Genomic DNA, 21,193 nt, shown 5'->3' with positions numbered 1-21,193 from the left:
TTGGGACCCCTGGGTGGCTCCTTTGGTTAAGCATCTGCCTTGGGTTCAGGTCATAATCCCATGGGGCTCCTTGCTCAGCAGGGAGCCTGCTTCTGAACCCTCTGCCTGCCACTCCCCCTGCTTGTGCTCTCTCTCTCTCTCTCTGACAAATAAATAAATAAATAAAATCTTAAAGAAAAAGATTATATGTAGTTAACCCTTGATTTTTTGCAAGAAATACAGTACAGTACTATAAATGTATTTTTTTCCTTATGATTTTCTTAATAACATTTTCTTCTTCCTAGATTACTTTATTGTAAAAATACAGTATATTATACATATAACATGCAAAATGTGTTAATTGTTTATGTTCTCAGTAAGGCTTCTGGTCAACGGTGGGTTATTAGTTCAGTTTTTGGGGAGTCAAAATTATACTTGGATTTTCAACTGCACAGGAGGTTGCCTCCCTTAACCTCATATTGTTCAAGGGTCAACTGTATATTTATTGAGTACTGACTGAATGCAAAGTCCTGGACTCAGCACTGGAGATACAAAGATGATTGAGATTCACAAAATATATTGTATCTAAGTACCATTAAGTGATGGTGATAACTTACACTGTGCTAGGTACTATGCTCATGCTTTTTAGGCATTATTACATTTATCCTCACAGCTTTATGGGGTAGGTATCCTTTGTATTCCCATTTCATAAACAAGGATTAACTGGGTCTAAGAGAGGTTCAGTAATTTGCCCAGAGTCACAAAACTAGTACATGGCAGTACTAGTTCACGGAAGGATGAGGACTTGAATATAAGTCTGTCTGACATTGAAGCAAGAACAAAGGGCTGCATGACCACAGAGGACAGAAAATATAAATACACGCTCGGGGCTTTGGGGGAAGGCATCAAAAGTACTCAACTGACTTTTGGAGATATGGTTTTGAAGTATATTTTCAAGGAGAGAATGAAGAGGGGGAGATTTCAAGGAGAGAACACTGCATGAGCCCGAACAGAGAGGAATGAAAATGCATAGCAAGTGGCCTGGTGACCAGGGTCGGTGGTGGGGGGGGAAGGAGATGGACACGTTGGTTGTCATAGGCCCACATACTGTCATCAGTGACATGCTGGGAGCCACTGAGAACTTGTCCTTTCAGACCTCAATGAAACTAACGACTGAAAAATAGCATGCTAGAAGAAGTCTTGGAGTGTGGTATAACTTCAAGTAGTAATTACCAGAGAAATGGGACAAAGTCTTTTATAAATGGATGCAATTTTGTTGGCACTCGCTGATAACCTGCTTACTAATAACAAATGCAAATCCTTAAACTCATCACCGAGATGAGGGACTCTTTCCGAGAGAAATGAAAAGATCACAATGTTGATAATCATCAACTCTTGTCAAGCAGTCACTAAAATCAAGTTAGTACATGACTATATCCCAAATACTTCAAAGATGCTGTCAATTAGACCGCCATTTTAGACTTAGTTATTTCTATACTCTACCCTCTTAATTAAAACAAAGAAGTCTAGGGCGCCTGGGTGGCTCAGTTGGTTAAGCGACTGCCTTCGGCTCAGGTCATGATCCTGGAGTCCCTGGATCGAGTCCCGCATCGGGCTCCCTGCTCGGCAGGGAGCCTGCTTCTCCCTCTGACCCTTCCCCCTCTCATGTGCTCTCTCTCTCTCTCTCATTCTCTCTGTCTCAAATAAATAAATAAAATCTTTAAAAAAAATAAAAATAAAAATAAAAAAAAAAATAAAACAAAGAAGTCTAGGGAAACGTGAGCAAAGATTTCTTGACCCTTGAATACACTACTCAGTAAACTCCAACTGCAGGATCTCAAAGAAATTGGTGAAAGCTGAAATGCCCATTATGAGTAAATCATACAAAGCAGCCCCCAAAAGTCCAAGAGAAATTCTTCGTATTGCCAGTTTTGTGAATGCCAATTTCTACTTCTGGTGAGGGATACAGAAACTAGTAAGAGTGCTGAAAATCACGGGATTTGAGCTACAGCCCTGTGCTGACCATGAGCTGGCTATTGAATTGGCAGGACTGAGTTTCTCTGGGCTTCAGTTTTCTGGTCTCTCAGATAAGGAACCAGAAGAGAAGTTCCCTTCCAGTAATAACAGTCTATTTTGGTATGACTCTGCTCTGGAGGAAAAGAAAGGGGCATGCAGCATGATACAGACAGGAACCTAAAGAGGTGTTAGGACAAATTGGTTCTGGCCCCAGCTCTTCTGCATGATAGGAGAAAAAATGACCATGAACAAGTCTTTTATCCCCCCTTGATTGACGTTTTTTTTTTTTTCCCCTTTCCTTGGTAGTTTTTTACTGTTTGTAAAGCATTTTATTCTGAAACATCAATGTAACAATAATTCCTAGGAATTATTTACACCTTGTTAGGACATTTTAACAACTTCTTCCTGTTTATTTGAATTCCTTTATTTATTTGACTTAAAAGCAGAGATACTCCTAATGGTCTTCCCCAGGGGATGCTTATTCAGTAACCTGTTCCTTATAAAATTCCTTCAGGGGACCATGCTTAGCTGAAGCTATTTAACTCTTATTCGGGAGCTTGTCTGGAAGAGGAAGTAGTAAAGAAAGGCATAAGGAAATATTTTTGGGGGGGAGGATAAGTTATCATTTCTTTTCTAAATTTCCTGGCCCTAGATGGGCCCTGACTATAGTCCCCCAGCTCCACCTGTCGTTTTTCTCAGTTCCCTATCTTGGACAAGACACTGTCAACCAGCTAGTGCCTTCACGAGAACTTTTCTCTCAGATTCATATAGACAATTCCTTTACCCCTTATTTTGGCCAAGATAAAACTGGAATTTTCCAAAATAACATTTACTTAGAATATGAGCATGCGCACACAGACACACACCAAACAATTAAAACATCCCACAAATACATAGAAATAGATATATCAATAGATTTGTCATCTCCAAATAGCCAAATACTAGCCACTAATATCTTGATCATTAAACATGATGGAGACCAACTTCTTTCACTTAAAAAAATATATATAATAGCTTTAAGTTAAGAAGAAATACTGGGGACAAGCAAAATGCATCCAAAAGTACTGCCATAGTCTGTCTTGGTGTATCCATAGTTTACCTTTTAGGACCAATGAAGGGATGGTGCACAGCAGGACACAGGTGGCCTAGGGGCATCCCCAGGGTAGGCTGTCAAGAGCACTGGTCAGACCTCTTGTCTGACTATCAACGCTCTCAGTCTCTGTGGTCGGCTCTCTGTGGATATCTCTAACCATATTTCTTGAGTTTTCCCCTTACAGCTTTGATTAAATGCTTGCCTTTCTGTGAGTATTGCCTTTCTCCTGGCTTTCATGATTTGGCCCAGGCTGTTCTTTCTAGAAATAATGCTCATCGGGTAGTAACTCTATTTTCACACATGATCAACTCCTGTTTATCCCAGTGCTGATTCAAAGGCCGCCTCCTGGATAAGCTTTCCTGTCCCTGTTACTGTAAACATTTTCTGCTTCTTCTAACTCTCATAGGATACTATTTGTATTCCTTTCATGGGATTGGAACTTCTTACTCTGTATAATGGTTATTTACAGGCTTGCCTTATCCCTTTTATTAAAAAGTAAGCCCCCAGGTGCACAGATGATCTATGCTTTAGCCATCAGCCCCCTGTGGTAGCACGTGATCCATCAGCCCCCTGTGGTAGCACGTGATCCAGGTCTTTATACAATGGCCTCAATAAATATTGAGACATCGGGATTATCTCAATCCATGATTTTCATGGTAGCAAGGATTATATCACCATTGGTGCTGGGTTGAATGCAGGCATAAGAAATTTAGTCATGCTCTGGACTAAAAACAGAAAGTAGGAAAGAAGAATATGTCAAGATAATCCCTAGGTTTCTGGTTGGCATAAGGAATTGAGTGATGGTGCCATTAATAAGAAAGGGACCAAATAACTAATTTTGGGTGGGACAGCATAAATTCAATTCTGGACATGTTCAGTTTGAAGTGTCTTTGAAATGTTCATGTGAAGATGGGAATCAAAAAGAATGGTTATTATAAGAGCAGCCAGGATAAGCATTTTAAAAGTCCCACATATTAAGGGAAATGAGTAAACATTCCAAAGAGTGAATAATTCTCACAAAGACATAGTTACAGCCATTAGAGAAAAATTATCATGCCCAGAAAATAGAGAATAAAATAGAATCATGCATTGTATCACACTGAAAAAACCCTATTATTACCTCCTACCGATTTTTCTCATTTTTTTCTTTCTTTCTTTTTTTTCTTTTTTTTGTAAAATCAAAATCCCATTCAACTGAATTTATATGACATAAAGTTTTATACCTAAATAAAGAATTGACAGCTTGAACCAGGCTTTCAGTCCTGAAAGGTTGGATAATTTAGTTTGTCTCTCATTTGTTAATCCTTTCATATATGTCTCAAAGTTGTCTTATATCCTGGCTTGAAAACCATATACGCTGGGACAAGTGGGGTGATTGTAAGAGCACCACAAATACAGCCAATATTTTTGGCCTAAGAAATAACTATGTCTGAGTTACTAAATTCTTGCTTCTATAAAATTATATGCAAAATATAATTTACCTACATTAAAGTTAATCACCACTAGCATATTGAGGGTATCAAGTAAAATATTAAAGTTATTTTGCTTTGTATATAAAGCAAAAGAAAATTTTAAAGGTAACATGTTATAATATAACAACCACAAAATGAAATTTTTTAAAAAGACTGATTGATTTATAGCTAGCAAATGGGGAGAGAGGCAGAGGGAGAGAATCTTTAAAGCAGACTCCCCACTGAGCATGGAACCTGATGTGGGGCTCGATCCCAGGACCCATGAGATCATAACCCATGAGATCATGACCTGAGCCAAAGCCAAGAGTTGGAAGCTCAACCGACTAAGCCACCCAGGTACCCCACAAAATGAAATCCTAATTTGGGATTTATCATTCAACTAGGTACTGGGCTAGGTTTTTCCTTTATTTAGAAGGAATGCAAATCATACCTTAAATAACACTTTAGGTAAATGTTCAAGATATATAAAAGAGAATTTCAGGACCCTGTTTTCATATTCCACATAATTCATTGCTTTAGTATCTCAAAATATTCTTCCTTTGTGGGAACAAATTCCAAGATGGTTGCAAGAAAGGATTCTGCCTCACAAAGATACTGGAAGTAAGGGAGAAACAAGTGTTTCTCACTGCATTTTTTTCACCTACAACATGGACCTGTGAGCTAAGCATGGGGAACCAGATGGTCTTCTATGGAATTTAGAGTCTTGAGGGAGTGACAAAGCTCAAGGTCAGTTTACAAGTATTTTGAAGTGGTTGTGGCATTCCAGAAACCAGTGTTGCTGCAGGACTTGGGGTGGGGAGGGTGGGTGTCAATGGTGGTTTCTTAGCAGGCAGCTCTTGGGGAAGGCTATTTGAGGCTTCCTTTGCTTCAGGTCTAAGCCTGGCTCTCTGCCTTCCTCTCAATTTTCTGAGCCATCCAGTATTTTTCACTCAATTGCTTTTCTTCTTAAATTGGCTTGTGTTGTTTTTAGTCAAGAAAGCTGAATAGTACATTTCAATTACAAATGACTTTTATCTATTCCTATTAAATCAGGCAACTGAATACTTTACAATACTGGATTCAAGAGCCAAACTTTTTTTTTTTTTAAAGATTTTATTTATTTATTATTTGAGAGAGAGAGAGAGATTGAGAGAATGAGTAGGAAGAGGGGCAGAGAGGGAAGCAGACTCCCTGTGGAGCAGGGAGCCCAACGCAGGACTCGATCCCAGGACCCTGGGATCGTGACCTGAGCCAAATGCAGATGCTTAACCGACTGAGTCACCCAGGCACCTGAGCCAAACTTTTCTTTTAAAATATTTTATAATTTAAAGTTCTTACTGATTCAGTCTTCACTGTAACATTATCAATTTAACTCCTGGGGAAAATGCATTTCCATGGTTTGAGAGTTTGTCATAGAAGCAGTTACTGCATGCATATGCATCTCGATTCCTCAGAGTAGTTGAGTAAGTTATGAGAGTGACTTGTTATATTCAGGCCTTGACTTAAAAAAGAAAGTTCCTGTATCCATCCCACAGTGCCTTCTAACACTGCGCCCTTACCGTTATTGGGAAATTTAAAGTACTCAGTTTGTATTCAATTTATTATAGGACAGTCTTCTTTAAAACTGAATTATGATTTTTAAAAAATTATCCAACCAAATACATACATCAATCCAATTTCACAAGTTATTATCACATACAAAAAAATGTCAGGTTTGAGTTAGCTATGTTGATTTAGTATAGTCAGATTTTGGATTAACTTTGGATTAACTCAAATTTGGATTAACTCAAATAATTCTGCCTGATCTTGAAGACTACTTTTTCCCAAGGTGTTGCAAGTGGCACCCCATAACGTCTTTTCTCTTGCCTGAATATGTTTCACACTTTGGAACTAGTATAAGAGTGCTGAGAGCAGGAAAATATTTCCTCCTCCTATGACATAGGACTAAGATCTGTGGTCAAAAGGGTGTTGTGCATTAATGATTCAAACTCTACTCCCACCCCCTCCAAATATACACTTGTGAAAGATAAAATATTTTTCAAAATATTTTTAAGTTGAATTAAAAAGACAAAGACATTCTCCAAAACAAGATGAACATGACAGTGGACCTAACAGGTCAGGTACACCCTGGGTAAGAGGGCAGAAACCATAGGCTGACACAAAGTCCAGGACTAGAAAAAGGCAGAAGAGACTGGAAAGTAAAGGAAATGAAACGCCCCAGTCACAATGAAGGCCCTGACCTAGACTGGGTAGAGAGAATGTAGCTGAATGTGGGGAGGGGTGTCTCTTACCTGGAAGAGAACATTGAAAAAATTCTGCATCTTCTTCCTTTTATGGAGCCAAGTACCTGCGATGGCAAGACCAAGCACAGACATGGGGTCTACTTCCTATTGGCTCCATGGCCAGATCTGCAATATCCTCAAAGTCCTATGGGGCAGAAAGACTCCTGAAGCCAGATTATGGCAAAGGCAAAACTTCCAAAATAGGAGAAGAGAATGCAGAAGAAAAGAAAAAGCAGAGCAAAACCCCTCCCGTTCCAGGTGGGAGAACAAACCAAAATTCTAAACCTCAGAAGAACACCAAATATCAAGGAAACAAACAAACTCAATAATCAGGACAATTCACCCTGGTTGAAATGCAAATCAAAAAAATGACTATTAAAGAGTCTACAGAGAAAAAGAAAAGAATTACAGTCACAAAAAAAGAAAAAAATAAATTAGCCAGATAGGAATAGCCAGATATAAAGTCAGACATGAATAAAGAATGTTTACAAAAAGTAAGAAATTGTAGAAATGAAAAATACAGCTGTTGACAGAAATATCAGCATGAAAAATAAGTATACAGGGTAAATCTAGACTAGTCCTATTCTAAGAATTAGTGAATTGAGAAACAATTTTGAAGAAACCCAAAATACAGCAAAGATTGATAAAGAAATGACAAACATAAAAGAGAAAATATAAGACACATAAGGTATATTGGGACATTGCAATATTTATCTCTTAGAAGTAGAAAATAAAAAGAATAAGAGAAGATCAATATTTAATGGAATAATGACTGAAAATTTTCCACAACTGAATGAAACAGAAGTTCTCATATTGAAAACATATTCTGAATTCTTAAAAAGAGAAACAAGAATCAATTTTGTGACTCAGAAACACAAGTGTTGAGCCTAATGTGGTGCCCAATATAGAATTGTTTTCAATAATTTTTTTCTTTATCTTGATCTCTGGAACTTAGAGCAACAGACTTAGAATCTAAATATTGTGTAATTCAACCATTCTTATGGTGCTTGAATGTTGGGAGACAATTATCCATGGGTCCCTCTCATTTCTGTATGTCTTATATTAGCTTTTTTTCCAGACTATATTTCCAAGGATGCTTGTATAGCAAATGGTCTTGGAAGTTAGAGATAACATCTCTCTCCAGGACAGATGGAAGTTTTGTTTGCTGAACAGAATAGTAAAGATAATGTCTGCTCCAGGACAAAGTTTGGGCAGGTTTGCTAGCCCTTCCCTTTTCAAAGACCAGAGTTTCCCAAGCTCAGGGTTCCTATACTATGTGGCAAACCCACTGTGTACACCCATCCATCTAGGCCATTCCACATCAACACTAGGACTTGTGGGGCAGGAATAACCAACATGAATATAAGACTCATGTTGCTGGCTTAACAAGAATAGTAAGGCCCTTTTCTCTGATCCTTTAGTCTCCTATCTTCTTCCAATATGCTTGAAACAGGCAGGTCAACTTATTAGCTTGCAAATAAGGTAAAATCTCAAATTCTCCATAGTTCTTGACATAGTTCTTGAGCACCTGACACAATGCTGGTACACTTCAATTTCTGTTCATTTTCTTTGTTTGCTTGTTGTTTGTCCACTTGCTCTGGGAAGAACGGGGTTGTGGCTGACTATGGAACTGTAGTCACACAAAGAAGGAAGGAAGGACATGTATGAGCCCACGGCCACTTCCGCACTGTAAACTACCTGCCTCCTTCCTTCTCTGTAATTCATTCCACTCACAACGTAATGTTTCCTCACTATAGGTATATGACTTCTGTCTCTCCAGCAAGGCTGTAAACTCATATAGGCAAGGCCTATTACCTCCAGAGATGTCTACCATCGTTACTCTGTTTACTCATGTGAATAAAGCCTGGACTTAGGGATCAGGATTTGAATTCCAGCTAAGCCATTCATTGCCTGTGTAGCCTTGTACAAGCTAATTAGCCTCTGCAAACTTTGGTTCTTCTCAGCTGTAAAAATGGAGTGTCCTAGAACACTTCCCTTGGGGATGTTGTAAAATCACATGAGATAATATAAAGTCCTAACAATGTCTGGCACACAGTTAGGCATTAAACAAATAGGAATGAAGCATGTAACCCTCGACAGGAATTCAAATAGAATCACCTTTTAAGTCATGCACTATTTTTTACTCATTTCTCCTAACTTAGCCCTTAAATAGTGATATGCTCCTTAAATGAAACTAATAGAATTCTCAAGAATAAACTGAAACTACAAGACTACTCTTTGACTTAGCACTATCTCTAGGAATTTATCTTAAGGAAATAATAAGGGATTTGTGTGCAACTCTGTTCATTACAGTGTTACTTATTAGAGATAGAAACAATTAGTAACAACCTAAATATCTAATAATAGGGGATTATTTAAATCAATCATTGAATAGTCATGCAAGGTAATGTTTGCAGCAATTAAAGAAATCTGTCATAGAATGATACAAATGACATGGATTTAATGACATGCATATTTACTATTCAGTGAAAAAAAGCAGGCTCCAACACATAGATCAATGGAAGAGGATACAGAGCCCAGAAATAAACCTACTCTCATATGGTCAATTAATCTATGAAAAAGGAAACAAGAATATACAATGGGGTAAAGAAAGTTTCTTCAGTGGTGTTGGGAAACCTGGACAGCTACATGTAAAAGAATGAAACTGGACCACTTTCTTACACAAAAATAAACTCAAGATGGGTTAAAGACCTAGATGTGAGACCTGAAACCATAAAACTAAAAGATAACATAGGCAGTAGTCTCTTGGACATTGTCCTTAGCAACATTATTTATGGAAATGTTTCTTTAGGCAAGGAAAACAAAAGCAGAAATAAACTATCAGGACTACATCAAAATAAAAAGCTTTTGCACAACAAAGGAAACCATCAACAAAATGAAAAGGCAACCTACTGAATGGGAAAAGATATATGCAAATGATATATCCAATAAAGGATTTAACATCCAAAATATATAAAGAACTTATACAACCCAACACTAACAAATAATCTGATTAAAAATGGGATGAAGACTTGAATAGACATTTTTCCAAAGATATAGAGATGGCCAACAGACGCATGAAAAGATGTTCAAGATCCCTAATCACCAGGGAAATGCAAATCAAAACCACAATGAGATATCACCTCTCACCTGTCAGAATGGCTAATATCAAAAAGACAAGAAATAATAAGTGTCAGTGAGGATGTGGAAAAAACGGACCACTCACACACTGCTGGTGGGAAGGTAAGCTGGTGTAGCTACTGGGCAAAAGAGTATGGAGATTCCTCAAAAAATTTAAAATAGTAATACCATATAATCCAGTAATTCCACTAATAGCTATTTACCCAAAGAAAATGAAAACACTAATTTGAAAAGGTATATGCACCCCTGTGGCATCATTTACAATAGTCAAGGCATGGAAACAACCCAAGTGTCTATGGAAAGGTAAATGGGTAAAGAAGATTTGGTATATATATATATAATGGAATATTACTCAGCTATAAAAAAGAGATCTTGCCATTTGAACAACATGAATGGACCTAGAGGGTATTATGATAAGTAAAACAAATTCAACAGAGAGAGACAAATATCATATCATTTCACTTATATGTAGAATCTAAAAAACAAAACAAATAAACAAACAAAAAAAAACCCCAAACAGACTGATAAATACAGAGAACAAACTGGTGGTTGCCAGAGCGGAGAGAGTATAGGAGGGATGGGTGAAATAGGTGATGGGGATTACAAAGGAAAAGAAAAGCAGGCTCCAGAATACCTATAAATATTATTCTAATTTTTAAAAAATGTATATCCATTCATAAGATACTAAAAGGTTATAGATTAAAATGTTATACTTGATTGATTTGGTTATATACTTCTCTGTATCTTCTAAATTCCCTGAAATAAACATATATACTACCTATAATAAGTAAAAAGATATTCAATATTACATAAACTATACATAGTAGATTATTAGAAACCCAAATAGGAAGTAGGAGTAATGATATTTAAAATGACTTCTGAATACAGTTTAGCCAGAAAAAATGATACCAAGTCTTTCAAGGTTTATGTTCCTTTTTAAATCTCAAATGTAAGATACCTTAACTTTATAGAAGAACAGAAAACACAAGAAAATATATGCCAATACTAATCATCTACTGAAGTTTACATTCTTCATTCTGATGAAGTTGTTTAGAAAATGCTGTGAGCAATGTTACCAATATTGGGATGCAACTCAATTCACTTTTCATGCAAGTATCCCCTTATCTCGGAACCACAGTGAACTAATTTAAATTAGTTCTTTTCTCACCTTAACAACTATTGCATTATAAAATTGTTCAGCGTCGTTAGGTGATGTTTGGACTTTGCGAGTAGATATTATTTGATTACCTGGCCTTTTCTGTGCCGCCCGTGCCTTGATGAATGTTGATGAATTCCATGAGTTGTTTTTGCAACATCACATCTTTGCCCTCAATTTGAGTGATGAATTTATGCTCTAAAAGATCTGACACTGTTGGACGCTTTTCATAATCTTTAGTCAAGCATCTGCACTGGCAAAAAAAAAAAGAGAAAGAGAGAGAGAAAGAAGAAGGAAAGAAAGAAAGAAAGAAAGAAAGAAAGAAAGAAAGAAAGAAAGAGAGAGAGAGAGAGAGAGAGAGAGAGAAAGAAAGAAAGAAAGAAAGAAAGAAAGAAAGAAAGATAAAATGACTAGATAAGTTCGAGTTTTGACATTATTATTATTATTCCTAAAAACTACTGTAACACAAGAGAGCAATGCTCCTCACAAATGTTCATCCTGAGAAGCATTTCTCAAAGAATGTTAACCTGCAATATGATGAAATGCATGCTTGTGAAAGTGGACACATCTGCGAGCAATGCCATGTAGTTTTACCAACTTCCGACTAAACATGACTCCCTCGTGCCCCAGCAAGCGTGCTGGCATAGTGGTGATTAAATGCCGTCTCCCCAGCAGGCTCCTTTATGAGCCAGCAAGCTAAAGAATGAAGCATCAAAGTCATTACAGTTTGAAAGCTTATCTAAAATTAAAACAAACTTTTCTGTTTCCCTCCCCTAATGCTTTTAAAGGCTTCTCAATTGATCTATTTCTTTCTATGTGATAAAACTGCTAAACTAATATGCTGGGGATGTTTAAATCCCACATCAGTGGACATTTTTGGAGGTCTCTGTATAGAGCAAATGCACCAAAGCACGCCACACCTCTTGGTAGGTTCAACTAGATCGTAGCATGAGAAAGGATAAAGCTAATGAGAACACTTGAAACACCATTGCAGAAGGGACATTTGAACAATTGGGACATTTAATCAGCCATGACAGCTGTCTTCAAATATTCGGAAGAGGGATTAGACTAGTTTTCAGTGGTCACAAGAGACAAAGAACCCAGGATCAATTCGTGGAATTAAGAGAGAAAGAGATTTCAGGGCAGCATAAGGAAGAACTTCTCATCAGGGAGGCTTCTCAAAGTTAGAATGGGCTGCACTGGGTAGGATCACCTTTATTAGGGATGAGGACATCCTGACGGGATGGCCACTCAGTGCACATGCTCGGGAAGGATTTACGCTCTGGATATGGTTTGGGCTGTATCAACTTCCAGTACCCTTCCCACCCTGGGATTCAGAGGATCTATGCTTGTGAGACAACTGGTCAGAGGTGGGCTGACACTTGGCGACATAGAAAAAGAAAAAAAAGAGAGAGGAAGAAGAAGTCCATGCCTTGATTTGGGCAGTGGCATTTCTAATCTGTACTGTTACTCCTCCTGGGATGATGATTTGGCAATTTATTTTCCTGGGCTTAACCGGTAACATATTTCTCAAGGATGGTAAAATATGCTAAGGAATCAGGATGATGATATCTGAACATAAGAACAAGTGCTCTTCATGATCATTTAGTTTAACAGAACGCATCTATTTCTGACATCTGTAGCACTTGCTCCATGGATTGAGTATAGTCACATATGAAATTCTTTTATCTAAGTAAAAGTGTATCAGATAGCTGGTATGTACCAGGCACTCTGCTGGACAGCGGCGTTGCACGGACAAGTAAGGCATATTCGGTGCCCTGCAGTTACTCACTGTCTCGCTGGGAAGAGAGGCATCTAAAGAGGTGTTACTAGCAGAAAAGGAACAAAATGCAGCGATAGCCCACAGGGCAGAATGCTAGGTGAAATGGTGTGAAACGTGTCAAAGTCACCAAGTTCAACGGAGGATTTGTGTGGAAGGACTGCAGACGTGGGGGGCACAATTACAAATTTTGGGGAGCCCTCCAAAGTTACCAGGGATCCTCCCAGGAGATGTGTGAAGTCTGACTGCATTTTATCAAATATTCTGTAGTGCACAGTCCGTACTCCAGTAAGAGATGCTCATGTGAAATCTGGGGAACAAAATGGACTATCAATCCTCGGGTTTTCACACCCCTTAAATCTAAACCTCTTGTCTTTATAGGAATAAGGGAATAAGGAGATATTCTTGGTAGAAAAACCAATGATTGCGGTATGTGTATGACTGGTTCCTCCACTTTCTTTGCCCTTTCTACATTTTCTGAGTGGTGTCTGACACACGTAATCTTTTTTTTTAAAGATTTTATTTATTAGACAGAGAGCAAGAGAGCACAAGCAGGGGGAGCAGCAGAGGGAGACGGAGAAGCAGACTCCTGGCTGAGCCAAGAGCCTGATGTGGGGTTCAATCCCAGGACTCTGGGATCATGACCTGATCCGAAGACAGATGCTTAACCGACTGAGCCATGTAGACGTCCCTGACACATGTAATCTTAATGTCCCCCGTCTCCCATTTACAACCTGGGGTCATCCCTTACCTTATTTTCTATTATTATTATTATTATTATTTATGGTAAAGACATAGTAAGATGGTGAAAACAGGTTTATGGGGCAGATTTTTAGAAATTATTGACTCATATCTTCCAGTTGATTGCCCAGAGGCACTGCACTTGTGTTAAATATTTGTCAAATTAAAAATGTTCACTGAATATCAAATACATAAGCATTTTATCGATACAATTATCTGATTCACCGACTACAATGAAAATTCCCTGACTGCGACAGGAATGAGTGATGCAGATAAACGAAGGGTTAAAAAGAGCTGATTGAACCGATGGTGGGTGAGTAGGTGGGAGATGGGAAGGCGTAGCTTGCAAAAGGCAGGTGGATGGAAGGACGTGTTCATGGACCATGAAGCAACCTCAGAAGCATAGCTATCTTTAAGCAAATGAACATGACCCTAAGATCATTATTTGAGCAATAATGCATTCACTGAACATTCAGAGGACAGTACAAATGCTGGTTTTGAAGACAATAATGGATACCCTCTGGAGCTGTTCAATAGATAAGAAATAAGGAGGAGATTCAGAAGTGTTGTAAAAGGCACATTTCAAAGTTCTAGCAGGATGGTATCTCTTCGTTTTTTTAAAAGACTCTATTGTTACTCACTTGCTAATGAAGTCATTGAATTCTGCTGACCATATCTCAGGCTGTCTTAGTTTGGGGGGTGGATTCCTAGAAAAATAAGAATCAAGGTTGGATTGTGCACATTGGTCAGTCGGTGCAAAATCAGAGCCGGACAGACTAGAGCATTAGTGCGATCAGAGGTTCTGCCAGGCATAATCAAACATACCACAATTTTCCGATTCAAAGACAGATAATTAGTTATTAAGCATTCTTCATATAAAATGACAGCTTCCTTGTTTCTTGGAAAGCACTTAATATATGACCCAATTTTTCTGATAATTTTTTTCTTTTAAGGAATCTTTTTGCTTTTACCTGAGTGCCCTAGGGGGGAAACATCAATACTTGGCAAAATAGAAACAGCGAATACTGGGGATTTTTTTTTTTTTTTTACTTTGAGTCCCGCAGAAGTCTCTGAGGAATATCCAGGGTACACAGAGGTGACCTGAAAGGTGTGTCATTCAGAATACAAGGGACACTGTAGCAGACAGGGGCAGAGTAGAATGCCTTTAGGAGTTGTTCTGTTGTTGCTGGAAACAAGGTTACGAAAGTAAGGAACTGGGAAATATGATTAGCTAGAAAGCTCTGAATGCCACTTAAAAGATTTTGTTATTAGTTGCCTTTATTTTTAGGCCAAACAAATCTTGTTCTTCTTTGGCATGTTCATGAATACGAAGGCACCTCCCTTGGAAATGAGGCTGATCTAAGTCTGTAATCAAGCAGCACTGATCAACCATGATAGCTGAATTTGCTGAAATACTGCTTTCCACTAATCCTAACAGCTCTTTGTTTTCATTAGGGGGATGGAAACACTTCGTCTTCAGTTCTGCATTACTCCTCAAATAGCTTATAATGAAATTAGTGTACAGTTTATATAGGCTCATTAAAGGAAAGTGCAGCCACTCATCTACCCTAGATCACGCCTCGAGCTCATTGTACAATTCTTAGGACTATTTGAAGATTGCTGATTTGCACATTAAAAGAAGTAATTCTCTTCCCCAGTAGTCTTGCTCTGTTTCTTGTCCTCCTGAAAATTTCCTTTCTAAGAGATTTATTGGCTTGCTTGGAGTATAACAAAGTTTTGATGATTTTAGAACACTTAGAACAGGGTAGATTTTCAGATCCCTTATTTTTTTTTTCTAAATATTTCTACAGTTCGTGTTCTAAGACCTTCATGCTAGAGATATACCAGTGGCAGAAGTAATAAGAAACAAGTAAGAAGATGCCATTTCCAGAGGCACCTTGCTCACAGGTACAAGAAACATCAATGGTGTCATCCCTTGTCCATCTGGTGTCATCACCAAGAATAACAACATCTGGCTAACTCTGGTAGTTTAAACCATAATTAAAATGGCCCAGGAAGTGTAGTGCTTCATCTTACAGACTGAATGACAGTAGGAGTTAGGAAATGTAGATTTTTTTTTCTGTTTTCCTCAAATTTAATGAAATGTCTTAAACTTGGTATAGGGCAGGTTTTCTGTTCTTTTTTGTAATCTTGTTTCCCCACTTACCAACCAAGCAGCATATTTTACAAAGAGCTAGACCTGAGATTTACATGGAAATTGTTATGTAAAGGATGATAAAGGCATTATAATTCAGAACATATATATCAGACAGGAAATTCAAAGATAAAATGAAAAATACATTCAAATTCTTTGGTCTTCTATTAATTTAAATATGTGCCCAATATTCCAAATGAACCCATGTAGACATGAATATCACATATTGGCATTATTTCTTTAGAACTGGAGAACTGTCCCCAAGGGCTTTGTATATATGATTCTATGTGCTATAGGCACTAGGATGACAAAATTTAATAATACTATATAACATACCACCCCATCACTGCCTTCGACCCCTGTCACCCCAGGCCCTTGGTGTGCATTCCATTGGGACTATGGTACCAGGCAAAATCCTTCAGACAGTCCTCAAAGGAGAACTCATGTATAATAAAAACAGGCTGTCTTTTCACATCAGTTTTCTGAAAGAGCTAGGAACTAACCAAAACATATATAAAATAGTATTTAGTTAGTAATAGGACAGACAGGGGAAAGTTTATCAATATACACAATGAAGGGGAAAGCTCTACACAGAAAGGAAAGTGCTTTCATGGCTCCAAAGAGATTATTCTAAGTTTACTGTTTTATATGAATATATTCAAATATTAACATATTTAAAGTCCTTGCTATTGTATCAGTGAATTTTGTGTATAAATTTATTAATAATATCATTTTAAATCTCCAAAGAGAAGTCTTAGCAAGTAGTAAAAAAAAAAATCACTGGATTGACAGAGTGAAGCAAAGCCAATCACTGAGGCACCAACTGGGGCCCAGGGCCTTTCTGACAAGTTTGGGAGTGGATAAAGAGTGGGAGGAACCGCTGCTTTCTGAGCTCAAATCCCGGCAAAAGGAAGACACAATGAGTATCAAGAGAAAGTTCTTACTTAGACCAGGGAAATGAAACCGCTGAATACATACAGTGTTTCAGAAGAGGCAGCAGATATCCTAGGCCACTGTGCTCCCACCTTGCTGAAATATACTGAATATTTCCCTGATGAGCACCAGCTGAAGGAAGAAAGATGGGCTACAGATACTGTGCCCCATGTTAGTTCTCTGACCTTGGAATCTTGAAGAGCGCTCTCATGGGATGCAGGTCGGCTAGTGGAGGATCTCCATCCCCTAGCTCGATGGCCGTGATCCCCAGGGACCATGTGTCACACCTGGCATCATAAGTGGTATCCAGTTGCTGTTCACATGCAATCACCTAGCAGAAAATGAAAAAAAAAAAAAGCGTGAAGTTTGTGATTTTAGCAAGCATTGTAGCAAAAGCAAGCATGAAAGTCCCAAGATTTATATGAAAAATTCATGTGACAAATATTCACAGAAGTTTTAGTCATAATAGCCCCAAAGTGGAAACAACCCAAATGTCCATCAACTGGTGATGGATAAACAAAATACTGTGTATACATACAATGCAATATTATTCAGCCATCAAAAGGAATGCACTATTGATGTATGCTACAACATGCGTAAACACTAAGAGAAAGAAGCCAGACACCAAGGCCACATATTGTATGATTCCATTTAAATGAAATGTCCAGAATAGGCAATTCCATAGGCAAAAAAGCAGATTAGTGGTTGCCTAGTGTAGGACAGCTTGGGAGAAGATGGGGATTGACTGTTAATGAGTAAGGGGTTTCTTTTAGGGGGAAAGAAAATGCTCTAAAATTAGACTGTGATGATGGTTGCACAACCCAGTGAACATACACCTGAAAATCATTAAACTGCACACATCAAATGAGTTAATTCTATGGTATAGGAATTATATGTCCATAAAGCTGATAAAAATAAAAAACATGCATATGAATTTTCTATTCTGTTGTGTCTCTTTGTCTTCCTGAGTATAAAAATGTATTTTGCCCCACCAATTTTTTTCGTTATTTTATGACTTCATACATGTGGCCTAGGAATATCTTGCCAAATGCTTGGGTGAATTTATGCTCCAATTTGCCCAAGACATCCTTAGTTTATGCTTTCCTAGAGTTATTATAAATACCATCCCCTTTTTCTCTGCAAAGTGTCATGGTTTGCAAAAATGATACGGTCACCTACCACGGTCACTGTTTCCTTTGTCCCTTTCATCCTGACACACACGGACTCCAGTCTGGGAAGGACGGCTTTATGTAACCAACAAATGCTACCTCTGAACTAGAATTTAATTTAAAAATGTCAAAGAGAGAATTTCACTGTTCAACTGATTATTGAACAATCTTGCCTCTGAGGCCCTAAAAACACTAAAATAATTCTATGCCATTAGTTATGGAGAATATATTAAAATCTATTTACCTTGCTGCTTTCTAATTCTAAAAGATTTGTCATTAATAACATAGAGCTGGCATATATGCCATGCCTTCATGAGCTATATATATACTTCAACAATTCTAGGTAAGTGGAAATTTATTGAAATACTTCCCATCGTTCATAAGTTGCAAAAATGTTTATTGTAGAAAAATAAGCATAATATGCACAAAATCTGGAACATACACATATTTACACGACAGCTTGAAAGGACCGCAGTGAACCTTTCTCTTTTAGGTAACATCCATTGGTTTGCTAAGCAGAAAAGCACTTTCAAACCCAGTTTGTGCTATTTTACTAATAAATAATGACATATCAGTAAAATGATGGTCTGGTAATTGCATATTTAGGAGTGTCGATTTTAATTATTAACTCATTTAATACTCTGGTAATTAAATTTTAGATAGATCAAAATATTTTCTTTTACTTAGACGGTGGTTCCAAGATCCACTAATCAAAATTGCTTTTTTACTAAAAGAAAACTTAAACACATAACAATGGCTTTGTTATTATAACATGGAAAGCATAAAACTAGTCTATTAATTATTTAATATTAATCAAGTAATGATACATTTATTATATATTATAGTATTTATATTATTACTATGCACTGTTTAATATTATCCCTATATTTTATTAATTTCCCACTTTAAAATTTTTAAAGCTTTTAAAACAGTAGTAATATATCAGAACAAACTGAAGAAACTCTCACTTGAGAGTCTCTTATTCAATTTTAGTTTTGTTTATATGACTACACTTTCTATTTTTATTCCAGGATATACACTGTGTTTAAAAGTTTTTGAATCCAGGGCACCTGGCTGGCTTCATGATCTCAGGGTCCTGGGATTGAGTCCCGTATAGGGCTCCCTGCTCAGCAGGGAGTCTTCTCCCTCTCCCTCTGCCTGCCATTTCCCCCTGTTTGTGCTGCTCTCTCTCTGTGTCAAATAAAATAAAATCTAAAAAAAAAAAAGTTTTTTAATCCATTGGAGTTTTTAAAAGATTCTTAAGATAAAGTATCTTTTCTCCATGTTTTATATTCCACTTACATTTCACTTTTTTTGCAAGTACTAATTGAATTAGTATTAAAATAGAAATAGCGCACAAGGGTTTAATCCCCAAACACATATCATTCTAAGATGTTGCAATATTAATGTAGTATTTGAACCACTTCCCTCTCTTCACTCCCTAGAGAATGGTAAATAAATAGCAGAACGTTTCCCAGAGGTTGAAGAGAGAGCTTTCAAACATAAGTGTTCTTTACTGGTAAACATAATTAAAAAGATTAAAGGCATTAACAGTGGCTGTGGAGAGAAGATGAGACTCTAGAAAACTTTTTTCCTCTGCAATTTTGGCAGTTTATCCACAGCTTCCCAAAGGTAATGGTTTGAAAAGATTCTATTCAAGCTGAGGGTTGCCCCCAAGCAAGACTGACTCAATGTAGGAACCTGGGATACAGGTTAATCAGCGAAAATCTGATCTTAAACAAAGGCTAGGGATTTTCATAATATTTCTACTATAATGTAAAACCGGAATCTAAATATCAATAATATGAATACATGCTAAGCAATTAAAAGTAAATTTAATAGAAAATTAAGGCTGCAAGCAGTTTCTCTTTACGTCATCTGATTCATTCATTCAATCCTTCATTTATTCATATGCTCATTCACAGTCCATGTACTAAGCACCTCCCACGTTCCTTCTCACACATGCAAAAATCTTGCATAAAAACAACACAATTGATATTTTCTTCTAGTACCTTTCCAAAACACATATGGAGATGGAGTATGCATGAAAAGGAAAGTCAAGAAGGATCAAATATTACATTTGTCCCTCTCAAAACTATCTGACCTCAGGAGCCATCCAAAATGGCGTTCCTACGGATGTATTCCGACGGTGCCGAGTACTGGTGAGCTGTGCGGACACACCTGAAAGAAACAAGACTTCAATTCTTGCATTAATTACTCATGAAAAGAGACTCCAATTGCAGTACATTTGCGTACAAACTACCATTAAAATTCTGTTCCCTTAAAGCTGCCATGGAACTTGAACTTCATATTTAAGTATCCTCAGTCAGGATTTCGTCATAGCCAAAATATAGAATAGTCCCCTAATTTTCTGTTTCTCATATCCAAACGTCTCCCTCCTAAATGCCCCATTCAAGTTTTATTCCCCTATCCTGACAGTTACTCTGGTCCTGATCACACTAATCTCTATTTTTTTGACCTTCTACATTTTTAACTGTCTATATTACATAGTTTGGCATGTAATTGTTATTTGAATGATATGCCTCCTCCCCTCTCTCTTCCTCCCTCTGCTCACTACCAAATTCTGGTGAATTTCAGAATTTTTCTATGGTGGTATGCACATAGTAGGTTACTTGTGAATGTGAATAAAATTATTTTCCATCACATGATCAACTTTGGACAAATCACACCTGCAAATTAACAGCATCTATTTAATCCAACAATGTAAATACAATCAGTTCTTTTCCTTTAGAGAGATTATAGAAGGAAGGACTATAATAAAGAGGTATAACCAAAATTTTCAATCTTGTCATCCCACTAATTACACCTGGTTAGATATAATCATAATTGACCCTTTAGAAAATTAGGAGTAAAGTCTCTCCTTGCATTTCACATTCCTGTTCCTCATGCAGGCAGGCCTGGCTGCCTCTGGCTGTCCAGTACTCTTCCCTTGACCTGCTCTGAACTTGATGGGTTACACCCAAATCATGGGCTTCCACTTCCTGATTTCCCTGTTTTGAAGATTTTATTTATTTTAGAAAGAGAGAGAGCGAGAAGGGGGAGAGGAAGAGGGAGAGAATCTCAAGCAGATTCCATGCTGAGTACGGAATCCAATGCAGGGCTTGATCTCACAACCCTGAGATCATGACCTGAGCTGAAACCAAGAGTCACGCTTAACCAACTGACTGACGCAGGTGCCCCCTGATTTCCCTGTTTTGAAAAGTACCTCCCAGGTGTCACATTTATTTTAGGCTCTGGCTATTTATCTTATAAGCCAAGTAGGACAAAGGCATTAAT

General features: G+C 37.6%; 1 protein-coding gene across 1 annotated transcript in view; it reads right to left on the bottom strand.

Moving 5' to 3' along the window:
• Nucleotides 1-21,193, bottom strand: part of MYO3A (myosin IIIA) — a 230,374-nt gene that overhangs the window by 167,688 nt on the left and 41,493 nt on the right. The window contains exons 5-8 of the mRNA XM_078074084.1: nucleotides 20,001-20,077; nucleotides 16,913-17,058; nucleotides 14,281-14,346; nucleotides 11,211-11,366 (exon numbers count right to left, since the gene is read on the bottom strand). Coding sequence (XP_077930210.1) covers nucleotides 11,211-11,366; nucleotides 14,281-14,346; nucleotides 16,913-17,058; nucleotides 20,001-20,077 — 445 coding nt within the window. The remainder of the gene's footprint in view (nucleotides 1-11,210; nucleotides 11,367-14,280; nucleotides 14,347-16,912; nucleotides 17,059-20,000; nucleotides 20,078-21,193) is intronic.

This window comes from Halichoerus grypus, chromosome 6, assembly GCF_964656455.1.
Source record: "Halichoerus grypus chromosome 6, mHalGry1.hap1.1, whole genome shotgun sequence".
Classification (NCBI taxonomy): Eukaryota; Metazoa; Chordata; class Mammalia; order Carnivora; family Phocidae; genus Halichoerus; species Halichoerus grypus.
This window is presented reverse-complemented; position numbering and strand designations above follow the sequence as displayed.